Raw genomic sequence first — 25322 nt, 5'->3', positions numbered from 1 at the left:
GGTTTGTACGCTGGTGGAATCATTGGACCGTATTTTTCAAAGATGCTGTTGACGCAACGTTACGGTGAATGGCGATCGCTATCGTTCGATGCTAACAAACTTTTTGTTGCCAAAAAATGGAAGAACTGAACTTGGTTGACATGTGGTTTCAACAAGATGGCGCTACATGCCACACAGCTCGCGATTCTATGGCCATTTTGAGGAAAACTTCGGAGAACAATTCATCTCAAGAAATGGACCCGTAAGTTGGCCACCAAGATCATGCGATTTAACGCCTTTAGACTATTTTTTGTGGGGCTACGTCAAGTCTAAAGTCTACAGAAATAAGCCAGCAACTATTCCAGCTTTGAAGACAACATTTCCGAAGAAATTCGGGCTATTCCGGCCGAAATGCTTCGAAAAAGTTGCCCAAAATTGGACTTTCCGAATGGACCACCTAAGACGCAGCCGCGGTCAATATTTAAATGAAATTATCTTCAAAAAGTAAATGTCATGAACCAATCTAACGTTTCAAATAAAGAACCGATGAGATTTTGCAAATTTTATGCGTTTTTTTTTTTTAAAAAGTTATCAAGCTCTTAAAAAATCACCCGATAGATGGCGATGCAGCTGCCAATGTGATTTTCTATTGGGAGCGTAATTTGTGTAGTATATATGACAAAATTTAACTTTTAACCAAATTCAGCGGACAAATTAATTCATCTCGATTATAAATTAAATAAGCTATTCTATATTTTAACTTGGTTTAACAGCACCAGCAAATTATGCTATTAGCTTATTTTGTATGGAAGAGTTAGCCAACACAATTATGTTGGCTTGTCATAAGCTATCATAGCTTGTATATTGAACTAGAGGCATTGCCAGTTCATCGCTTTTTGCATTCACAATAGGCTAGGCTTTTTCCGAAAAAAAGTAGTTGGCAATAGCAGGAGACCTCATTTTGACAGATGAAAGTGTAAACAAACCACAACTACAGATTTTTTGGATGAGTATTGAGTTAAAATTAAGACAAATATGAATAGTTTTCAGTTTTTGACGGGCCAAAAAAAAGCGTTTTTGAAGATTTTTTTTAGAAAACTACTGAATATTTTTGAATAGTTTTATTATCATATTATTCAGTGACATTTCAAATATGTTTTCGAATTTCTAGACAACAAAATGTCGAAAATCAACGAAGTTGCAGCCACTTGAAGTAGGCACTCAACGGAATTCCGCACATTTCGGTGCCCCGGATATAAAATCGTAGAATCATCTGAAACACATGGGACGAAAAAAATTAGTTCTTTAGAAGTATATCTCCCAGCCAACGTTGCCCTTTTAAAAGAAAATTTTTTTTAAATTTTTTCAACGGTCGGTGAAGGTAAAAGTACGTTTTTAGCCCTAAAAATGCGCCATTTTATGGCTGTAAAATCGAATAGAAGCAAAAAATAAATAAAATGGGACCGTTGGCTGGGAGTCAATTCTATGTTGCACAAGTGTACGATCGGTTCATAACTTTTTGAGTTATCGTGGACACCGACTTCAAAAAAAGCCTTTCGAGATAATCGATTCAAAGTATTGTACACTCAGCGCAGGTAGCTGGAAAGCGCGCAAACCTAAGTTAGAGGTACCGTTATTCAACCTGCTGTAACTTCGTTAGTTTTTCTCCGAATGACCTAAAACTTTAACACAATATTATTGAGATGTTGACGGTTCAGAAAAAATAAATAAAAAAATGAAAAAAAAAATTGTCAAACCATACCTCCCCTAGATTCGTAAAGTCCACTTTATATCATTAAAATATCATAAATATAGGTCTAAAACCCCGTAGATCTGGTATTGTCCAAGGTCCAAACTGATTTCATTAATATTAGGATTACACAAAATTATACTTGATAAAATATTTCCACCCAATTTTATTAAAATAACTCTCACATTGACTGAAATATGTATGTAACATGTAATAACGAAACTTATTCTATCCTTATTTAGGGTAGGTAGGTAGGTAGGAGTGCAGCCCTGTTATCTATCGGGCTCAATTAGCACTTGATTAGGGAACAGGAATAATATGTTGAAAGATTTCACCCATTTTCGCTACCAAATGCATGATTATATGTACGTGCAGTTAATTTGCTAAGATGTTGAAACAACGGGTTAATCATTTTTATCAAGAAAATAGTGGCCCAAATTTTTCGGCTTTCATATTCAGCATTGAGGGTTGCGATTTTTATCATTATTAGCGTGGAAGGATTACCTGTGCAAAGTCTTATTCCGATATCTTCATTTAAGTTACAAACAAGATATGTTCGTAAACGTGCTGTGGTCGGATCATGGGGAGAAGTGTGTTAGACGAGTGAGAAATGCTGGGCATGCAAAGATGGGGTTAGAGTCATGCATGGACTCATTGCTGGATATGTATTTAATATATCGGGGTCAATTTTTTCTCACGCAACTCTAGCTCGTCGTTGTTGTTTTTAACGGAGTATCAATCCCCGTTAGGATGGTAAGGGTTATCCAGGTTGTCGTCGACGTCATCTAGCGGGAGGCCCACGAAACGTGCTGTTTCGACGGGGTCGGACCAAAAGGAAAGGGGTGTTAGATGAGTGGCGTTGGCAGGTTGGCAGAGGTGGTCAGTGTCATGCGGAGACTCAGTGCATGCAGGACATATGTTGGATATGTCTTGGGTCTATTCTGGATAAGTAGGAGGGTCTATTCTGGATAAGTAGGAGTTTTACCTGCTACAATATCCAGAACGAAGCTGCGCTAGGGTCACTCGCATTTCTCGCGGAAACCCGAGCTCTTCGTCTGCGATGGGTGGTGTTTTGATTCCATGAACGCCATTCATTGGAAGGGAAACGATGAAGGTGTTGATTGCTCCACTGTGAATGGCGGTCAGCGCCTGTCGGAAGTTACTTACGTCCGAAGTCCGGTCGGCGTACTGTTCAATGTAGTCGACGTAGTTAAGGAAAGACCTCTTGATCTTCCTAGGAGGCGGTTCCGCTCTAAGCAGGTGGCTGCAAGGATGATTTCTACAAAAACATCCTAGCAGGAACTGCTTGGAGAGGAGTTCATTATGCTTCTTAACTGGGAGCATAAGTGTCCCACTATGTAGGTGTTCGATGGGAGACATCAAAAGGCATTCTGTCGTGATCCGGAGTGCAGTGTTCTGGCTGGTCTGAAGTTTCCTCATCTGCGTACCACTGCATACAGGCGACAACTTACAATGTGTTTGAAGACCGGCCGGCCTATTGCCTTGTATGTTGCCAACAAAGTTTCTTTGCCTTTTTCCCTTGTGACGCCGGCTAGCGACTTGGGGATTTTGTTTCGGCTCTGTACCTTGGCGATAATCGTGGTCGTATGAGGAGTGAAGGAGCATAGACTATCAAAAGATACAAATCTTCGGATTATTGACAGACGGAATTTTTACGCCATCGACTGCAATATTAAGCTCAAGTTCGTAAAAATGGTCGCTGTGGATTTGGTGGGGGAAAGTGTGAGGTTCCGTGCAGTGAGGAAACGAGAAAGGTCGGAGAGGTAGTTGTTTAGTTTTGAACACATGCCATCAATTCCATTGCCCAACGTCAATATCGTACAAACATCTGCGTTCGAGGTTATGGAAACTAACTCTGGTGGCTGTGGGAGTTTCAAGATCTAGAAGTTAAACAGTAGCGGGGAGAGGACACCACCCTGCGGAACACCCTGTTAAATTTTTAACAGTTTAGATGTTTCACCTCGAAATAGTACGGCTGATTGTCGACCAGGTATTTCATGGTAGTTTTCAGTTCTGGAGGAAGCGTATTTTTTTCGAGATCGTTCTCTCACAGGGTGGTTTCAGGTTAAGGCCACGAACTATCTGGGCTTTTATTACGATAAGTGCTGTGGTGGTGTTGTGCACTTTTCGGAATCCATGCTGGTGGCTGAGACTGAGGTGGTGAGTGAAGGTCGGGAGTAGCAAGGCCTCAAGTGCCTTCACTACTGGGGGAGGAGAGAAGAGACTCCCCTTTGTTGGCGGGTTTCCCAGGTTTCAATAGTGGAACCACTCTAGTCAACGACAGGTTAAGGACCTTGGTAAGATAGCTTACTCCTGTCGAACCTAGATGCTTTAGCATAAGCATGTTGATTCCATCAGGGCCAATGCATTTAGAATATTTCAATTTGTTTCGTTTGGCATTTTGCGCAGCCGTCGGTTAACACATCGCGACATCGCTAAGGGTGCAGTGTAAATTGCCGGCTAAAATAGCTCGCACACTTCTTCGGGTCCGAAGAGGCATGACCATTGAATTGAACCTCAACTCGGTCGTCATGTCTCTTTGGGTTAGACAGTAGCCCAAAGCTTACTCACGCTTATGATGGTTTACCAATCGCCGAATCTCCAAATTGAGATCTCTTATTCGGGGATCGCCGGGATCGGCATGACGGAAGGTGTCGCGCTCATTAGCTGCTCGGCTGGGAAATTGGGGCGGAGTTCCGCTATTCTTCCAGCCGGGATGAAGCGAGCGGTAGCTGCAGCGATCACCTTGCGGAATCGACGTTCGCCAACGGATACGTCCGTAGGAATGGGTAGAGTGTTGAAGGTGCTCTCGGTAAATTCTGTGAAGCCGACCCAGTTAGCTTTGTTAAAGTTAACGAATCGAGATAATTATGGGCAGATGGTCTGATGCGAGAGTTAGCATAGGTCGCCAGATTATGCTATTTATCAGACCACCACTAGCAATGGCAATATCGGGCGAGCTATTACATGTGCCCATAACTCTGGTGGGGCTTCGTCATTCATTGTGCAGAATATCGAATCGTCAATCTGTTCAACCAGCTCCATCTCTCTACGATGGTTTACAGGCAGGAATACCAAAGATCGTGGTGCGCATTAAAGTTGCCTAGTACCAAACGGTTTTCACCACAAAGTAGCGCTCATATATTCGCGTGATATCCTGTAGGGCAACATGTAACTGGGGGGATGTATATATTAAATATTTCGAGCTCGACATCGCCTGACCGGATAGTTATACCCTGACATTCTAGGGTAGTATCCCTGCGGTCGATGTCTTCATCGATTAAACGATACTGCACGGTGTTGTGCAATATGAAGGCTAGGCCACCACCATTACCTCGCTCGCGATCTTTACGTAAAACGTTGAAACCGGCACAACTCAGAAGATCTGGGCGGATGTTTAACTTGGTTTCTTGGACCTCAGCTATTGATACGCGTTCCCGGCTTATAAGTGCAACTATCTCCTCGATCTTACTCTCGACTCCGTTGCAGTTGAATTGAAGAATGCGGGTTTGTCGCGGGTGTCCGTGGGTGGCCCTGCGGGTGAGGGAGTGACGTGTAGGTGGAATTTGTGGAAACTGTAGAACCCTCAGGGGCGGTTCCCGAGCTGTAGTGTTGCTTGGCGACGCCACTGTTGTGTGTTGCGGGGGCAGGAATTGCACTTAACTGATGTGACGTTCCGACGTATGGCGGTCTGACACACAGAATAGACTGTGTGGGGAACCAAGAGTTGGTGATTTGTTCTCGCACGAGGTTTGGAGCGGAATGAAGGGAAGGGGATATAAGTGTGTGTGAAGGAGTGTGAGCTATGTCTCCTGTTTGAGCTCCTGGAGACCGTGGAGGTCCTCTATTGGTCACTCGGGGTGAGCGCGCGAACTATGTGCTGATTGCGTTGGCAACATGGGCCACGTAACTCTTGGTCCACTCCCTAAGGGTCTTAAGGCCTGAGCAGGTCTTAAGATGGCTCCATCCATTGCATGTATTACACCTGATCGAGGTGGAGTTTGGATAGAGCCTTTTAGCGCAAACGCAGCAGAAAAATTTCTCCGGGCCCGGGTTGGACTCAATGCCAGCACGACGACAACAAAGATTAACACGACAACAAACAAATATTAACACTTACCGATCCAAACGGTGTTAGATCGTCGAAAAAACAGCCCTTGGCCAGACAAAATCCGGGTAAATTCCGGTGCGTAGAACCGGCTGTCGTGGGAATTGCTAGCTCTTCGTCTGCAATGGGTGTTGGTTTGATTCAACGTACGCCATTTACGGAGAAGGAGTCCATGAAGGTGTTAACAGCTTCACTCAAAATGGCGGTCAGAACGTGTCTGAAGTGAGTTGTGTCCGAAATCTGCTCGGCCTACTGTTCGGTGTCGTTTCCGTAGTCATGAAAATATCTCTTTATGTTCCTTGGAGGTGGTTTGGAGAGAAATTCATTATATTCCTTAAGCGGACTATGCACGCCTCTCTATGTAAATGTTCGACCGGGCACATCCAAATGCATCATATTATACTTAGTCCTCTTGTACAGTGTTCTGACACGTCTGAAGTTTTTTCGTCTGCGTTTCCCTGTATCCAGGCGACCATATCGGTGCGGCGTAGTTTCAGACCGGACGGCCTATTGCCTTGTATGGTGCCCACAACGTTACTTAATCTTTTCCTCGTGAACTGCCGTCAAATATTGTAGCTAAAATTTCAATTTCAATGTCAACGACTTTAATTTTAAGATCCAGTCTACACTCCTAGTATGGTCGCATCAATATGGTTAATATCGTGCAGTCATCAGCGTACGGGGTGATGGAAATACCCTTTAGTGATTGGAGAAGTCTCGGAATGTAAAAAATTAACAGTAACGAAGAGAGAACACCACGCTATGGAATTTCTTCTCAACTTAAAGTTTTCATCTCGAAATAGTACGCATGGTATCCTAGGCCCTAAACTACCTGGGCTTTTATGACGCTAAGTGCTGTGGAGGTGCTATGCACTTTACGGAAGCCATGTTGATGGTCTCAATGTCGGGACTGGCAAGACCTCAAATGTCTTCACTACTGGGCTATTTGAAGAGTTTTGGGTGAGCGACAGGTTAATGACCTTGGTTAGGAAGTTTCTTCTTTTTCTTAATTGGCGTAGACACCGCTTTCGCGATTATAGCCGAGTTAACAACAGCGCGCCAGTCGTTTCTTCTTAAAGATTGTACCTGCTCCATTAAGTTCTGCAGCTCGAATTATTTTCTCCAGCAGCAGGTTGAAGAAGTCGCACGATAGAGAGTCGCCTTGTCTGAAACCTCGTTTGGTATCGAACGGCTCGGAGAGGTCCTTCCCAATCCTGACGGAGCTTTTGGTGTTGCTCAACGTCAGCTTACACAGGCGTATTAGTTTTGCGGGGAAACCAAATTCAGACATCGCGGCATAAAGGCAGCTCCTTTTCGTACTGTCAGAAGCAGTTTTGAAATCGACGAAGAGGTGGTGTGTGTCGATTTCCCTTTCACGGGTCTTTTCCAAAATTTGGCACATGGTGAATTTCTGGTCGGTTGTTGATTTTCCTGGTCTAACGCCACGCTGATAAAGTCCAATCAGTTTGTTGACGGTGGGCTTTAATCTTTCACACAATACACTCAATAGAACCTTATATGCGATTTTGAGGAGGCTTATCCCATGGTAGTTGGCGCAGATTGTGGGGTCTCCTTTTTTATGGATTGGGCAGAGCACACTTAAATTCCAATCGTTGGGCATGCTTTCGTCCGACCATATTTTGCAAAGAAGTGGAGGCATGCTTCTTATCAGTGCTTCGCCGCCGTGTTTGAATAGCTCGGCCGGTAATCCATCGGCCCCCGGTGCTTTGTTGTTCTTCAGACGGGTAATTGCTATTCGAACCATCATGGTCGGGCAATGGAACGTCTGCTCCATCGTCATCGATTGGGGAATCGGGTTCACGCTCTCCTGGCGTTGTGCGTTCACTGCCATTCAGCAGGCTGGAGAAGTGTTCCCTCCATAATCTATGTAAGTATGCTCTGGGCATCGGTGACTAGATCACCTTTGGGGGTTCTACAAGAGTATGCTCCGGTCTTGAAACCTTCTGTAAGCCGCTGCATTTTTTCGTAGAATTTTCGAGCATTACCCCTGTCGGCCAGCATATCAAGCTCTTCGTACTTACGCATTTCGGCCTCTTTCTGTTTCTCTCTGCAAATACGTCTCGCTTCCCTCTTCAACTCTCGTTATCTATCCCATCCCGCACGTGCTGTGGTCGATCGTAACGTTGCGAGGTAGGCAGCCTGTTTCTCCGCTGCGACACGGCACTCCTCATCGTACCAGCTGTTCTTTTTCATTTTCCGAAGACCAATGGTTTCGGAAGCAGCTGTACGTTAAGAGTTTGTAGTGCCGACCCACAGTTCACTTATACCGAGTTGTTGACGAGTACTCTCAGAGAGCAGGAGTGCATGACGTGTAGAAAATTGTTCGGCTGTCTGTTGTGATTGCAGCTTCTCGACGTCGAACCTTCCTTGTGTTTGTTGACGTGCGTTTTTTGCTGCACAGAGGCGGGTGCGAATCTTGGCTGCAACAAGATAGTGGTCCGAGTTGATGTTAGGACCTCAGAACGTACGCACGTCTAATACACTGGAGAAGTGTTTTCCGTTTATCACAACATGATCGATCTGTTTGGTGGCTTTTCGATCCGGAGACAAGCAGGTAGCTTGATGAACCTTCTTATGCTGGAATCTAGTACTACAGATAACCATATTTCGGGCCCCGGCGAAGTCTATCAGCCTCAAGCCATTTGGGGATGTTGCGTCGTAGAAGCTGAATTTACCTACCGTAGTGCCAAAGATACCTTCTTTGCCCACCCTGGCGTTAAAGTCGCGAAGTACGATTTTGACATCGTGGCGGGGGCAGCTCTCATAAGTGCGCTCCAAGCGCTCAAAGAAGGCATCTTTGATCACATCGTCCTTCTCTTCCGTCGGGGCCAGTGCGCAAATCAGCGATATGTTAAAGAACCTCGCTTTGATGCGGATTGTGGCTAGACGTTCATTCACACATGTGAATGATAGTACTCGGCAAGGAGTCTCTGTCCCACCACGAATCCCACACCAAACTTGGGCTCCTTTATATGGCCACTGTAGTGTTTCGCCTTCTCACTTTAGCTCGCCTTCAAGTGGATGTTCTTAGGCTACCCAAAGGATGCTTGGTCAAAGACCGGAAGTCGTGAGTCATATGTAAAAGAATCGTTTCTGGCCACTCCCAAGTGAATGGCGATCAGAGAACTTTCCTCACTTGCGTGAACTTCTACACATGACTGCATAGCGAATTGCCTAGCGAATTGCGTGAAATTGTCCACTTTCCTAGTAAATTTATTCAGAAAACGCAAAAAGACCCCACTAAACAGATGAAAAACGATTACAATTTTTTTTTATTTCATCTACCTATTATATTGAAGTTGCAGTAGTAAAAAACACAACTTTAAAGCGTTTACTGTGGTATTTTTACTACAATTTTACAAACTTAAGGCCTACCGACTTTTTAAACAAATTTGATAATTTGACTTTAGATTTTTTAATTAAAAATTAGAGTTCGTTTCCATATTAGGTCAATAGCAAGAGAAACAATAAACATATACATAAGAGGGTAAGTTTCCATTAAATTTCGTGAAAGAAACAATTTATTTGCACATAGAAAAAGGTGAATTTTTAACATAAAGTTTGAGGTTATATGAAAAATGTTTGCTACAAAAGTTATAGATAATTTTATTACTCACAACAGTACCAAATATTTTTTTTCTATAGTATTGGTAGTTTTGTCAGAAATCGGGATAAACCATTCTTTTTTCTCAACCTCTGATCGCCCGTAAATTAGTATACTCTTGCAACATGTTGCTACAGAGTATATTAGTTTTGTTTACCTAACGGTTGTATGTATCACATAAAATTAATAGCGATGGTATAGGGTTATATATATATATATATATATAAAGATGATCTGGAAGACGAGACGAGTTGAAATCCGGGTGACTGTCTGTCCGTCCGTCCGTCAGGGCGAGCAAGCTGTAACTTGAGTAAAAATTAAGATATATTTTTGAAACTTGGTACGCACGTTCCTTAGTACCAAGTTCGTAGATGGGCAGACTGACAGACCGCTTTGGACTAAATTTAGTACGTGGCATTCATCTCATATTCCCAAAGTCACAGTGCGAAAATGGTCTGAAATCGAACCGCGCCTACTTCCCATATAGCACAATTTAAAATTCTTTCACTTTCCAGTACAGAAATCAAGAAGTAACTAGTATAAAAGATATGATTTTACACTAATAACTCCTTTAAAGTATGCATCCTTATGACCGAAATCCAAACAAAAGCCTCCGAATATATGAACCCCTGCATCTATAGTTGACTTTCGACCAAACATATCGGTCAATGTATGGGATATAAAATTGAAATTCAGAGAGAAACCTTCCCCGACAATAGTTACTCTATGTATCAAAAATGGGTTTAATTCTTCCCTGAGCCTCCATTTACCTAATATAAAGATTTTCGGGTGACTTAATACCGCATACATATATAACAGTGTATCTTTATGCCTAAAAGTGATAAAATTGGGCGAAAACATGTTACAGACATTACTCCATATGATAGGTGATTGTACGTGAGGTACCTTAATGAAGCACAGAGAACATTTTTTTAGTGTGTGGCATGATAATAATTAATAGCATTCACCGTCGAACTGTCATCGTAACCGGTTTCTTTTCGCTCTGTGCTTATTGAGTTTGTTAAAACGGTATAACGGTTTGTTCTGCGTTTATATTACGCTCGTGCTTTGTTTGTGAATTAATTTTTTATCGTTTTATATCTTTTCAATCACTTAATTTCTTAATTTGTTAAACTAAAATTCGCGTTTACTATGGCCCTGGGGCCGCAAATTAGGGGATAATAGGTTTTCCTATTATCTCCAATAATGAAAAAAAAAGAAAAAACCAAATCCGATCCCGTTAGACCAATTTCCAGAATTACCAGTCTCAAACACGGATGATCCAAAATTTTTGGTCATGTCATCGCTGGACGACAACAAGCCACTTAATTCGTTATCATGCTTCGCTACGTATAAAGGTATTCAAGCAATCAGTAAGGAAGTAAGTAAAGTTACTGAGCTACGTGATGGTAGCCTACTGCTCTTTGTAAATAACAACAAAACAGCTAGCAAATTTCTTTCTGCAAAAATTTTACCTGGCGGAGGTCATATCAATGTCAAGCTTCATAATACTTTGAATACGGTTAAAGGCACCATATACGCCCCATTCCTGAATAACTTATCAGAAGAAGATATTGTTGATGGTCTTAAGGAGCAGGGTGTTTCTGCTGTACATAAGTTTTCACGAATTGCTGACGGCTCCCGTAATCCTACGGGTGTAGTTTTATTAACTTTTGATAAATACAAACTTCCTGAAAGAATTGATGTTGCCTGGAGGAACCTCACTGTCCGTCCGTATTACCCTAATCCTATGCGTTGTAAGCAATGTCAATTAATTGGCCACACAGCAAAATACTGCCGTAATTCACCTTCTTGTGTCTCATGCAACCTCCTTCCGATCATACCCCACCTACTGAATGTAAGAGAATAATGTGTGCAAATTGCTCGGGCGACCACCCGGCATCATCTAATACTTGCCTAAATATCAACAATCCAAAGAAATATTAAAAATTAAAACTATTTATAAATGTAGTATGCGTGAAGCTGTTACCAAGTATAAAATTCAATTTTCTCATACAACTTCTAATGCAAACTCTTTTTGCCTCTATAGCTAAAATTTCTAACAATACTAATCAAATCAATAATGAAACAACACCTAATAACAAATCCAACAATCCTACCAAAACTAATCTAACAACAACTACAGACATCAATTCATCTAAACAATCCCTTCCAACCCATCCTACCTCCTCTTCTGTCACTTCTCCTTCCCCTCTCTTTTCCCCTTTATCCATCTCTGACTCTCCTCTCAATATCCTTTCCTCCTGTCCTATCACACCCTTCCCCACCCTCTCCTGCTCGCAAGATCCTCTTGCATTACCCAATTTTCCTTCTTACAATGAAGACATTTAGTTTAAATAAAATATTCGTAGCTTAACTTTTTTCTTTTATAAGTTTACATATGATATGATTACACTTCTTCAATGGAACATTAACGGTTATGTTAATAATTATATTAACTTAGAGTTACTTATGGGATCGTACAATCCATCTATTATCCTGTTGAATGAAACTCACCTATCTTATAATGCCTCAGCTTTTACCCCTAGGGCTTATGTGGGATATTTTATTAATCTCCCACATAACACCACCAACAAGCAGGGAGTTGCCATCCTAGTTAAAAGAAATCTACCTCACGTATTACTTCCCATACCCCTTTCAATTTTTTCTTCTGTAGCTATTGAGATCCTCGCCCCCTATAAAATTTCAATCATCTGTGCTTATTCCCCTCCTGATCAATCATTTTCTACTACTGAATTTTTAAATCTTATTCCTTCCGGTTCAAATCCTTTTATCTTGTGTGGTGACTTCAATGCTTGGAGTCCCCTTTGGGACTCTGCTTCGGCTAACTCCAAGGGACGTAGCATTGAGGATGCCTTACTAAGATCCAACTGCATTGTTTTAAATGATGGTTCCCCCACCCATTTTCCACTCACTCTACCTTCACTAATATTGATCTTTCCATATGTTCTGCCTCCCTCTCCTCAAAAATATCCTGGTGTTGTATTGATGATCTCCATGGCAGTGATCATTTTCCCATCCTTTCCAAAATATCTACTTCTCGCCCTCATTCATTTTTTAAGCCCAGGATTCGGTTTAAAACTGATTCGGCTGATTGGGATAGGTTTGAAGAAGCCTGTTTTTCGCATTCACGTTATTTCCCCTTTTCTTCCAATATAAATCAAGAGGCTTCTAGAATCCAAAAAATTATACGTTCTGCTTCTAACTATTCTTTTCCCCTTTCTTCTTCTAAACCAGTCAAGCTTGCTCCTCTTTGGTGGAATAATGAGCTTTCTGCACTAAGAAATCTGAAACAGATCGCATGGCATCAATTTAAACGTTTACGTTCTAGTGCAAACTTAATAGCTTACAAAAATCCAATGCACTTTTTCGCCATAAAGCTAAGGCTGCTAAGGTTCATTGTTTCCAAGAATTTACGAATAATATCACTTCTTCTTCGGATTCTAGAAAAATCTGGACTGATATGAAAAGACTGGCTGGTTTATCACCTTCTTCTCCTATCACTTATTTAAATACTCCTCGGGGCACTCTACTATATCCCAAAGATATAGCCTTAGAGTTTGCCACCCACTTTTCCAATATTTCTTTGGACTCCAATTTCTCTGCTGATTTTTCCTCTAGTAAACTTTCTTCTCTTTGCTCTCCTTACCTTCCTCCTTCCACCTTATCTCAATCAGCTGAATATTTAGATGCCGATATATCTGAACTTGATTTTAATTTAGCCCTCTCGTCAGTCAAGGGCAAAACTCCTGGCATTGATAAAATCTCTTACCTTATCATCAAGCACCTTCCTCCATTCCTTATATCCCGTCTAGTCAAACTTTACAATAGTATTTTTCTCAGTGGCAACTACCCTGTCCTCTGGAAGACTAGCGCGATTATTCCTATTTTAAAACCTGGTAAACCTCCTGGTGTGGTCAGCAGTTATCGTCCCATTTCCCTTCTTCCTTGCCTTGGTAAATTGATTGAAAAGATTATTGCTACTAGACTCGCCTGGTATGCTCAATCTAATAATCTCATTTCGCACAACCAAGTTGCGTTCAAGAGGGGCAGGCTACGTTGGATGCTCTCCTGCACCTTGATTACTTTATCTCTGATACTCTGTCCCACAAAAATCATGTTTCTATTCTTTCTTTAGATTTCCTAAAAGCATTTGACAGGATTGGGATTCATGTAGTGTTAAGACAGCTTAGTAGGTGGAGAGTGGGTTCTCGTATTTTTAACTTTGTCAAATCTTTCCTATCCAACCGTAAATTAAGTGTTATCATATCCAATGTTTCATCCTCTGTTCTACCATTAGATAATGGTACCCCACAAGGGTCACCGCTCTCGGTGATCCTATTTACTATTGCATTTGATGAAATCAGTACCATTCTATCAGATTTTGTTACTATCCGGCATCAGATTTATGCTGATGATTTAATTTTATTCTCAAAAACTTCAAATTTGACTTCAGTAACAATTACTTTCTCTGAAATTTTATTGCGTCTTTCTCGTTGGTCCTCTACTTCAGGCACATCAATATCTTTTCCTAAATCGAAACTTTTTCATATTTGTAAAAAACATCAATGTACTATCCCAACGCTCACATTTGATAATACAAACATTTTGTGTACAGATAGTATTAAGTTCCTTGGTATTGTATTAGACTCTAAGTATACATTTAAGAAACATTGTCAGTATATAAGAAAAAAGACTTTTTGTTAATTTAAATATTATTAAATACCTCTCATGTAAGCGCTCACTCATCGGCTCGGCTTTACTGGTCAACGTCACTAAAGCCCTCATCTCATCTGTAATTAATTATGGCTTGGAAATTTATGGACATCATTCTAAGAATCATCTAAAGATGCTTGCTGCGCCCTATCATTCTTCAGTTCGTTGTTCTCTTCGAGTGTTTCCAACATCGCCAATTAAAAACATACTGACGGAAGCTGGCCTACCTTCTCTAAAAGATGCAGTGGAAGATAGCTTAAATAAGCTTTATTCAAAACTCATACTCAGCACGAACTTTACTATAAAAAAGGACTTTCAATCATCACTTTGCAGAAAGAGGTCTCCTAAAATACCGTCTTCTATTTTTAAAAGTGCTTTGTTTGCTAAAACCAATGAGTTGCCGCTTAAAATATTGCTGCCTTGCAGTAAATATATTCCACCGTGGAAAGTAAATGAATCTTCTTTCATTAGTGATCTTACTTTTCTTCGCAAATCCATCACTCCAAGCACTGTGTATAAATCTCGATTTTTGGAATTATCTGCGCACTTCAAATCTTTTGGTTGGCAGTTTATATATACTGATGGCTCCAAATCGTCGCATACATCTTTTGCTGTAGTTGATGATAACCAACAAAGAATATCGTATGGTTTATTATTTCCATTTTGTTCAATTTTTACCGCTGAAGCTACGGGTATTCTCAAAGCTGTCCAGTATGCCCAACAAAACCTTGGTAAATTCATCATCTGTACAGATAGTCTATCGTGTTTTCAAGCTTTAAAAAACCGCAGTAACTACAATGACGTCATTATTGGCATTAGATCGCTGTTGTTTTCGTTAGCACATAGACTAAAAATAATGTGGATACCCGGTCACTCTGGAATCATTGGAAATACTTTTGCGGACTCGGTGGCTAAGGAGGTGTGCATCACTCCAACAACTACATCTGCCTTGTTTGTTAAGAGTGATATAAAACGGCTTATTATTCAACAAAGATCCACTAAATTGGCGCTTGATTGGATGAATTACAGACACCACTACTCTAAAATAAATTCAAATCGTATCAAACCATCCTTTCCGTCATCGCTTTCATCTAATTATATCATTCCATATATCAGACTTCGCATTGGCCACTCCATTATCACACACGCTCACATACTAAATGGCACTCAGATCAACCAATGCCCATTTTGTGATTCAGATTTAAATCTATTGCATCTTCTGCAACATTGTCCAGCACTTCAAACTCATAGACTGTCAAACTTCAATAATACTGATCCAATAATTTTATTGATGGATCCCTCAAGCAACAACATTTCGAAAATCTACAACTTTTTGAAAGACAGCGACCTTCTTCGACGCATATAACATAACCAGTCGGCCGATAGCCCATGATGCTAGTGCTGCGTATTTTCTTAAGTTTGTATAATAATTGTATTATTATGTAAGCTTTTATAAAATAAAAATAAAATAAAATAAAATAAAAAATAAAAAAAAATAATTAATAGATAACATCGGCTTGATACTACCTCAACTCCCATCTACTGCACATAATGATTTTCGTTTTTTTTAACAAACGTAATAAACGGTTAGTATATAAAATTGCTTGGATTCCGTTGACGTTTTAGACTTTAAGATATTTCCATGGGTTTGATTCCTGCAAGTTGCAAGAGTATAAAATGTTCGGTAGTACGCGGACTTAGGCCTTCCTTACTTGTTTTTTCCTTAATGTTTGTTATTTCATCTTTCGTTTCCGATAGGTTTCATTCTACTACGATTTTTTTTTCCTAAAAATTATCTACCCTGGTCTAATATTAAATTTGTAATTTGCTACTGGTCAGTCTTCGAAGATGTAAACAAAAAAAGTGCTCCAACGGCTGACATGATTCCAGGCGAATGAGTAGCTAAACAAAAAAATTCAAAAAGCTTAAAGATATTTTCTACACAATGACCTACGATCTTTGAGAAATATCAAAAATTAACAAAATAGCGTAATTTTGAGAAAAAATCGTTTTTTTTTTTTAATGCCAAATTGACAATTTTCAACCAATCAAAAATATCGTAGGTCATTGTATAGTAATATATTCAACAATACTCAGTTTTAATTTGAAACCGATATCAGCAATTTTGAAAAATGTCGTTTCGAGAAAAACGCGTTTAAAGTTTCACTTATACATATACATATGTATGTATGTTTGCACCTCCGAGCGGTCTTAGAACGCTGCCATCCAAAAACTATTAAAGATACGACCTTGCCAATTTTACAGGATATTTTTGTAAATATAAACTATCCAAAACGCAAATCATTTTTTTTTTGTTTGAAAATGTCACACTGGTAGCCCCTTGAGAGGTCAATAGGTTAATCTGACCTGTTTTTTTGAAATTTTTTTCATATAAATTTTTATTCTACAATAGAACTTTTTTTTTACATATCATGAGGTATATCGTGGAGTATATAAAAAAATTTTTTCGGAATTTTTTTATGACATCTGGCGGAGAAATGGCTGAGATCATGGAAAAATGTTGATAAATTACCGTTTTTTGTTTTAATTTTTCCAAATGTCTTTTTAAATAAAATTTGTCATAACATTATCAATAAATTATAAAAAATTATGAATCTAGTAGGGACGATAGTCAGGAGTTTTGTGAACATTAAAAAAAAAAAAAAATTAAGCAAATCGGTTGAGTAGTTCAACCGGAATCATGTCCGCCAGTTTAAAAAAGTGTGTTTTGAGAAAAAAACGCGTTTAAAGTTTGAAGTGTGCGCTCCGAGCGCTCCAAACGTCGAGCGGTAGTATTATTTTTGGGCCTTTTTCGAAACCTTCCAAAAGTAAAGTGGATTACTTTACTGACCCCTTATTAGTATACCATACATATCATATCCGTAAATAATTGCTCCAGCCCTTTATACCTATGATGCAATTATTTACTTTATACCAGTTGACTTTATGCCGAATATATCTGTTAATTTGTGAGTTATCTGAAAATTTGGGTTAATACAGGTTATATAGGTAAAGATTTTAAATTTTAGCGGAATAAATGGACATTTTTTCGTGACCACAATGTGGTTTAGCATTAAATATAAATGCATATGCATAATATAGTAAAATTACTATACATATTAAATTTTGTCCGCCTTGGTTAAGTTTATATCGATTTTAATGCAAGATATCTCACTAAAATTATACGAAAATGTTTTGATAAGTATAATGTTATTCATTATATCGTTATGCAGTTTCCCTCGGTAGTAATATGAGGTTATGTTGTATTCAATATAGGTAATTATTTGCGATACCACACAAAGCGTAGTTAATAAGTAAATTGTTTATAAACAATTACATATTTTAATGCTTAGTTAACATATTTAATATTTGGTATTTTCAGATCACGTTTGGCAAGTGGTAGTACAAAAGAAAAGCTTAGCAGAAGAAAGGAAAATTATAGGAAACTATCATGTATGCTTGTCCACAATGTCTGTCACTTTTATAAGAATTGGTTCAGAAAAGTCGTCATCAGGATATATTAGAGCCACGGATATACATATTCCCTTAAACACCATAAGAAGGTATATATAATTATACATAATTAGGTTTTTTATTATTATAAAATCTGTTTATATCATATACCGAATATGCTTATGTGTCGTTACCAAAGTAATTTCGTTTTTTAGTGCTATTTAAATACGATGGTTTTTTATTGTGTAACATGAACGCTTGCGTTAGACAAATTTAATTTTGCAGCGATTTCTCGAGTTATTATTCAACAATTTGCCTCGACCAACGACTTTATTTTATCCGCATGGGTTGGAATAATCTATCCAGAACGTAGTGCATCCTTAATATCGAAATTGCCGTAACGTAATTTTGTAAACTAATTTTGGCAGTGGCGTTCGATCAACACATCTTCTCCGTACACACCACATAATTTTTGCCTTGCTTGAACTACATTTTTCTATTTTGATAGTAAAACAGTAAAATATGTCGAAAATACAAAACAAAAATTATTTCAAAAAATTTAAGGAAATTTTTTTTACAAACAATCGTTACTATTTCAACTGCTGAAATATACATTGGTAAAGCGGTAAATTGTGAAATTGGCTGCAAAAAAATTGTAATAGGATCAGCTGTTGTCACCAATTGAAATTATAGTACATAACGAAAGCCCCATGATCATTTAAATTACGAAATACATACGTATTATGTATATTGTCCATCCACTCCGGTATGTCCATTGAATAGTTATATAATTTGACTGAGTACGTACATATATAGAAGTCGTTAGCAGTGCACTATATTTCGTCAGTTAAGTTTTTTTTTATTTTTTCTAAAAGCAAAATATAAAAATAGCGATTCAAAATACTTGGTGGTATGTGTATACGGCGGATGGAGTCATGTGTAGAAGTTCACGCAAGTGAGGAAAGTTCTCTGATCGCCATTCACTTGGGAGTAGCCAGAAACGATTCTTTTACACATGGCTCAAGCAGTTCACTACTTCCGGTCTTTGACCAAGTATCCTCTGGGTAGCCTAAGAACATTCGTTTGAAGGCGAGCTAAAGTGAGAAGGCGAAACATCCTCTGCATAGGGTTGTGTGCTGGGTTTGGGACCCGCCACGTAAAAAACACCCCCAGTGAATAGGTATAACCAGTCTCGGATGAGAGCCCCCCTTTTGATGACGACCATGGCAAACGAAATAAGGACTACGAATTGAGGGCATGCATCTGGAATGTCCGGTCCCTTAATTGGGATGGTGCCGCTGCCCAGCTGGTTGATGTCCTCGTAAAAACAAAGGCTGACATCACCGCCGTCCAAGAGATGCGATGGACGGGACAAGGACAGAGACGAGTAGGTTCTTGTGACATTTACTACAGTGGCCATATAAAGGAGCGCAAGTTAAGTGTAGGATTCGTGGTGGGAGAGAGACTCCGTCGCCGAGTACTATCATTCACTCCGGTGAATGAACGTCTAGCCACAATCCGCATCAAAGCGAGGTTCTTCAACATATCGCTAATTTGCGCCCACGCCCCGACGGAAGAGAAGGACGATGTGACCAAAGATGCCTTTTATGAGTGCTTGGAGCACACCTATGAGCGCTGCCTCCGCCTCGATGTCAAAATCGTGCTTGGCGACTTTAACGCCAGGGTGGGCAAAGAAGGTATCTTTGGCACTACGGTAGGTAAATTCAGCCTCTACGACGCAACATCCCCAAATGGCTTGAGGCTGATAGACTTCGCCGGGGCCCGAAATATGGTTATCGGTAGTACTAGATTCTAGCATAAGAAGATTCATCAAGCTACCTGGCTGTTTCCGGATCGAAAAACTACCAACCAGATCGATCATGTTGTGATAGACGGAAGACACGTCTCCAGTGTTTTAGATGTGCGTGCGCTCCGAGGTCCTAACATCGACTCGGACCACTATCTTGTTGCAGCTAAGATTCGCACCCGCCTCTGTGCAGCAAAAAACGCACGCCACCAAACACAAGGAAGGTTCGACGTCGAGAAGCTGCAATCACAATAGACAGCCGAACGATTTTCTACTCGGCTTGCACTCCTGCTCTCTGAGAGCACTCGTCAACAACTCGGTATAAGGGAACTGTGGGACGGCATTTCAAACTGCTTACGTACAGCTGCAACCGAAACCATTGGTTTTCGGAAAGTGCAAAAGAACAGCCGGTACGACGAGGAGTGCCGTGTCGCAGCGGAGAGAAAACAGGCTGCCTACCTCGCAACGTTACGATCGACCACTACATGTGCGGGATGGGATAGATACCGAAAGTTGAAAAGGGAAGCGAGACGCATTTGTAGACAGAAAAAAAAGGAGGCCGAAATGCGTGAGTACGAAGAGCTTGATAAGCTGGCCGACAGGGGTAATGCTCGAAAATTCTACGAAAAAATGCGGCGGCTTACAGAAGGTTTCAAGACCGGAGCATACTCTTGTAGAACCCCCAAAGGTGATCTAGTTACTGATGCCCAGAGCATACTTAACTTATAGAGGGAACACTTCTCCAGCCTGCTGAATGGCAGTGAATGCACAACTCTAGGAGAAGGCGAACACGATTCCCCAATCGATGACGAAGGAGCAGACGTTCCATTGCCCGATCATGAAGAAGCTCGAATGGCAATTGCCCGCCTGAAGAACAACAAAGCGGCAGGGGCCGACGGATTGTCGGCCGAGCTATTCAAACACGGCGGCGAAGAACTGATAAGGAGCATGCATCAGCTTCTTTGTAAAATATGGTCGGACGAAAGCATGCCCAACGATTGGAATTTATGTGTGCTATGCCCAATCCATAAAAAAGGAGACCCCACAATCTGCGCCAACTACCGTGGGATTAGCCTCCTCAACATCGCATATAAGGTTCTATCGAGCGTATTGTGTGAAAGACTAAAGCCCACCGTGAACAAACTGATTGGACCTTATCAGTGTGGCTTTAGACCTGGCAAATCAACAGCCGACCAGATATTCAACATGCGCCAAATATTGGAAAAGCCCCGTGAAAGGAGAATCGACACACACCACCTTTTCGTCGATTTCAAAGCTGCTTTCGACAGCACGAAAAGGAACTGCCTCTATGCCGCGATGTCTGAATTTGATATCCCCGCAAAACTAATACGGCTGTGTAAACTGACGTTGAGTAACACGAAAAGCTCCGTCAGGATCGGGAAATACCTCTCCGAGCCGTTCGATACCAAACGAGGTTTCAGACAAGGCGATTCCCTATCGTGCGACTTTTTCAACCTGCTTTTGGAGAAAATAGTTCGAGCCGCAGAACTAAATAGAAAACGTACCATCTTCTATAAGAGTGTACAGCTGCTGGCGTATGCCGGTGATATTGATATCATCGGCCTCAACACCCGCGCCGTTAGTTCTGCTTTCTCCAGACTGGACAAGGAAGCAAAAGAAATGGGTCTGGCAGTGAACGAGGGCAAGACGAAATAGCTCCTGTCATCAAACAAACAGTCGTCGCACTCGCGACTTGGCACTCACGTCACTGTTGACAGTCATAACTTTGAAGTTGTAGATAATTTCGTCTCTCTTGGAACCAGCGTAAACACCACCAACAATGTCAGCCTAGAAATCCAACGCAGGATAACTCTTGCCAACAGGTGCTACTTCGGACTGTACTTCGGAGTATGCAATTGAAAAGCAAAGTCCTCTCTCGACAAACAAAAACCAAACTCTATAAGTCACTCATAATTCCCGTCCTGCTATATGGTGCAGAGGCTTGGACGATGTCAACAACGGATGAGTCGACGTTGCGAGTTTTCGAGAGAAAAGTTCTGCGAAAGATTTATGGTCCTTTGCTCGTTGGCCACGGCGAATATCGCATTCGATGGAACGATGAGCTGTACGAGATATACGACGACATTGACATAGTTCAGCGAATTAAAAGACAGCGGCTACGCTGGCTAGGTCATGTTGTCTGGATGGACGAAAACACTCCAAGTGTTTTGAAAGTATTCGACGCAATACCCGCCGGGGGAAGCAGAGGAAGAGGAAGACCTTCACTCCGTTGGAAGGACCAGGCTTCGCTTGGAATATCCAATTGGCGCCACGTAGCGAAAAGCAGAAACGACTGGCGCGCTGTGGTTAACTCGGCTATAATCGCGTAAGCGGGGTCTACGCCAATTAAGAAGAACAAGATGTGTATACGGCGTTAACTAAAAAATGGCGAAAATGTAAAAGTAAATGTTAAATATTTCACCGAAAACAATTCAAAAATGTAGTAAAGAGAAGTTAAAAACAAATACCGTTCATAGTATACTAGATAATTATATTGTGAAGCTACTTTTTAATAAGTAAACAATTAAAAAAGATTGTAATCTTAACACGTTCGCGGACGTGAATGCTATAGCATTCATTTTCATACTGATGCAAAATGACGTGAATGCTATAGCATTCAAATTTTAAAGCCAATTTTTATTCATTTAATTTTATACAATCTTAAGTTTTTATAATTAATACACATTTCAAAATAATGACCAATTGGTTCATTAGATACTTTCATATTATTTTATCTTTTCTCCGTGTATTTACAAATTTTCTCACGTCATTCTGGTTGAAAAATATTATCTATATCGTCGTGGATGCTATAGCATTCATTGTATATAACGGTTAAAATACGATGTTCTGACTTCTCTTATAATATATGTCTAATTAGATTTCGGATATTACAACTAGTTTCAAAAATAATTGCCTGTATATTTTTGCAACTCCCTAAAATTTTTTGCGTCCGCGAACGTGTTAAGCTGACTTAGTTCGTTAATACTTCAATACACAAAATAAATTCTTTAAAAAAATGCACAACAATAAGGTATGAAAGTAAATATTATTTAAAATATTCAAGTATTTAAAGATCAACTACGTTTTTCTTTAGTTAAGCATAATGAAATATGATCGGCGTTCCCCACTGCTTCTGAAATAACAAAATCTCCTGGTATCACAAATAACATCGGTATCATCTATGCTGCATGGTTTTTGTCATCTTCACATTTTTCGATGTCAACGTCTTCGGGCGCTGCTACTAAGAACATTATTTACTATCCTATGTCTTGCTTAAATCATTTCAAACTAAATCTCAAAAAGGGAAAATTCTAATATAACTATTGAATGCAGTGTGCTTACCTTTTGTATTGGTCAGAAATATAAAATATAAATATGAACCTTCCCTGTGTTTGTTGACGTACGTTTGTTATTGCACAGATGCGCGTGCGTATCTTAGCTACAACAGGATAGTGGTTCGAGTCAATGTTACGAACTCGGAGCGGAGCGAGGATCCGAAGTCGACCAGCCTCAACTCATTTGGGATGTTTCATCATGGATGCAGAATGCACCGACCGTTGTGCCAAAGATACCTTCTTTGCCCGCCTTAGTGTTAAAGTCTCCAAGCACGAGTGGCGATGGCAGCTCTCATAGGTGCGCTACAAGCGCTCATAGAAGACGTCTTTGGTCACAACGATCTTCTCTCCGTCGCGGCGTGGGCGCAAATCAGTGATATGTTGAAGAATTTCGCTTTGATGCGGATTGTGGCTAGACGTTCATCCACCGGGGAGAATGTCAGGACTTGGCGACGGAGTATCTTTACCACCACGAATCCCACACCGAACTTGCGCATGGCCATTGTAGTGCTGTCGTAATCCTTAACACTTTTGCAGAGGTCGTCATTAAAAAAGTAGTCTCTTAGTCGAAACTGTTTTCTTCTTTTCATTGGTAGTGCTTTTTACATGGCGGGTCCCAAACTCAGCGCACAACCCTGTTGCTTGGCTACCCAGAGGATATTTGGTTAAAGACCGGAAGTCGTGAGCTGCTTGAGCCATATGTGAAAGAATCGTTCCTGGCCACTCCCAAGTGAATGGCAATCAGATAATTTTCTTACTTTCACACATGGCTCCATCCTTCATGAGATGGAGTTATATACCTATATATATAAACGATAAGAATGACGAAATGAGTTGAGTGCCGGATCTGCCTGTTCGACCATCGGTCCGAGCCACGTCCATACGGTTTCGGTTGCAGCTGTACGTAAAGAGCTTGAAATACCGTCCCACTGTTCCCTTATACCGAATTGCTGATAAGTGCTCTCAGAGAGCAGAAGTGCAAGTCGAGTAGAAAATCGTTCGGCTGTCTGTTGTGATTGCAGCGTGGCGAAGTCGAACCTTCTTTGTGTTTGTTGAAGTGCGTTTTTTGCTGCACCGAGGTCCGAGTCAATGGTAGGACCTTGGAGCGTACGCACGTCTAAAACACTGGAGACGTGTTTTCCGTCTATCACAACATTTCTTATCCTGGAATCTAGCCTCGGCGAAGACGGTTTTACGTGGCGGTTCCCACACCCACGGCAGAATCCTGGGATGGGATGGTTCACCTTCTCACTAAAGAGAATCGTTTCTGGCCACTCTCAAGTGAATGGCAATCAGAGAAATTTCCTCACTTGCGTGAACACATGTCTCCATCCTCCATTTCGTCTTGGCCTCACAGTTTCAAACATACGCTTCCACTTTATACTTTATCAAACTTCAACTTGAACCAAATATGGTCAACCACTTTTTGCCCTTTTTCCGCTAGAAACATTATTTCAACAGTGTAAAACTTTTCTGGTTGCTCGGTGAAAAACTGCCACAAGCAACTCCATTAAGGAAGTTCTGCAATGGTCGTCAAGCCAAGCCAAGCTCCCAGTTTTTGCATCAAACATGTGCATGGTCTAGCTTTGTCCTGATGGAACACAAAGCCCTTTCTGTTGATCAGTTCTTGCAGTTTTTTTCGATTTCTTGCTTCAATCTCATCAGTTGTTGACGGTAAAATGTAGACTCAATCGTTCGACCAGGTTGGAGCAGTTCATAGTGGATCATTCCTTTCCAATCCCACCAAACACTCAGCCTAACCTTTCGAGGAGTCAATCCTGGCTTTGCGACGATTTGTTGAACTTCACCACGCTTGGACCATGATCTTTTTCGCACATTATTGTCGTATTGGATCCACTTTTCGTCTCCTGTTACCATTCGCTTCAAAAATGGTTCGATTTCATTTCGTTTCAGCAAAGAATCGCAGAAGTTATTTCGGTCCATTAAATTTTTCACAGACAATTCATGTGGTACCCAAACATCGATCTCCTTTTTGTAGCCACCTTTTTTAAATCGTTCATAATTGTTTGATGATGAATGTTAAGTTCCTTAGAGATGTCATGGCTGCTTATGTGACGGTACTGGTCAATCTTTTCCTTAATTTCATCGACTTTTTCAACGATAAGTCGACCAGAGCGAGGTGTATCTTTCACATCGAAATTTCCAGAACGGAAGTGAGCGAACCATTGTTGTGCTACATGAACTGATACTGATACAGTCTCCGTAAACTTCACAAATTTCACTGGAGGGTTACGTTTAAGGTTGGCAAGAGGTGTTTTAATACGTTGAATATATTTAAGAAAAATTTCTAAATTTATTTATGTAAAATTGTACGAATTGAATAAGTAGTAATCAAAATTGATTTCCATAATCCTTCTTTTTAAAATCTTATGAATTTTCAATTTTATATTCACTTTTTCATACTTTTTTGATATGAAATTTTTCAAAATAATTTGCATGGTCCTTAATGTGTTATTATTAAGTAG

The 25322-nt window shown here is 40.5% G+C and overlaps 1 protein-coding gene across 1 annotated transcript in view; it reads left to right on the top strand.

Annotated features, from left to right (window-relative positions):
• Positions 1–25322, top strand: part of LOC120781590 (insulin receptor substrate 1) — a 179206-nt gene that overhangs the window by 47586 nt on the left and 106298 nt on the right. Inside the window, 1 exon segment of the mRNA XM_040113825.1 lies at positions 17603–17783. Within this exon segment, the coding sequence (XP_039969759.1) occupies positions 17603–17783 (181 nt within the window).

Source organism: Bactrocera tryoni, unplaced genomic scaffold (assembly GCF_016617805.1).
Source record: "Bactrocera tryoni isolate S06 unplaced genomic scaffold, CSIRO_BtryS06_freeze2 scaffold_7, whole genome shotgun sequence".
NCBI lineage: Eukaryota > Metazoa > Arthropoda > Insecta > Diptera > Tephritidae > Bactrocera > Bactrocera tryoni.
This window is presented reverse-complemented; position numbering and strand designations above follow the sequence as displayed.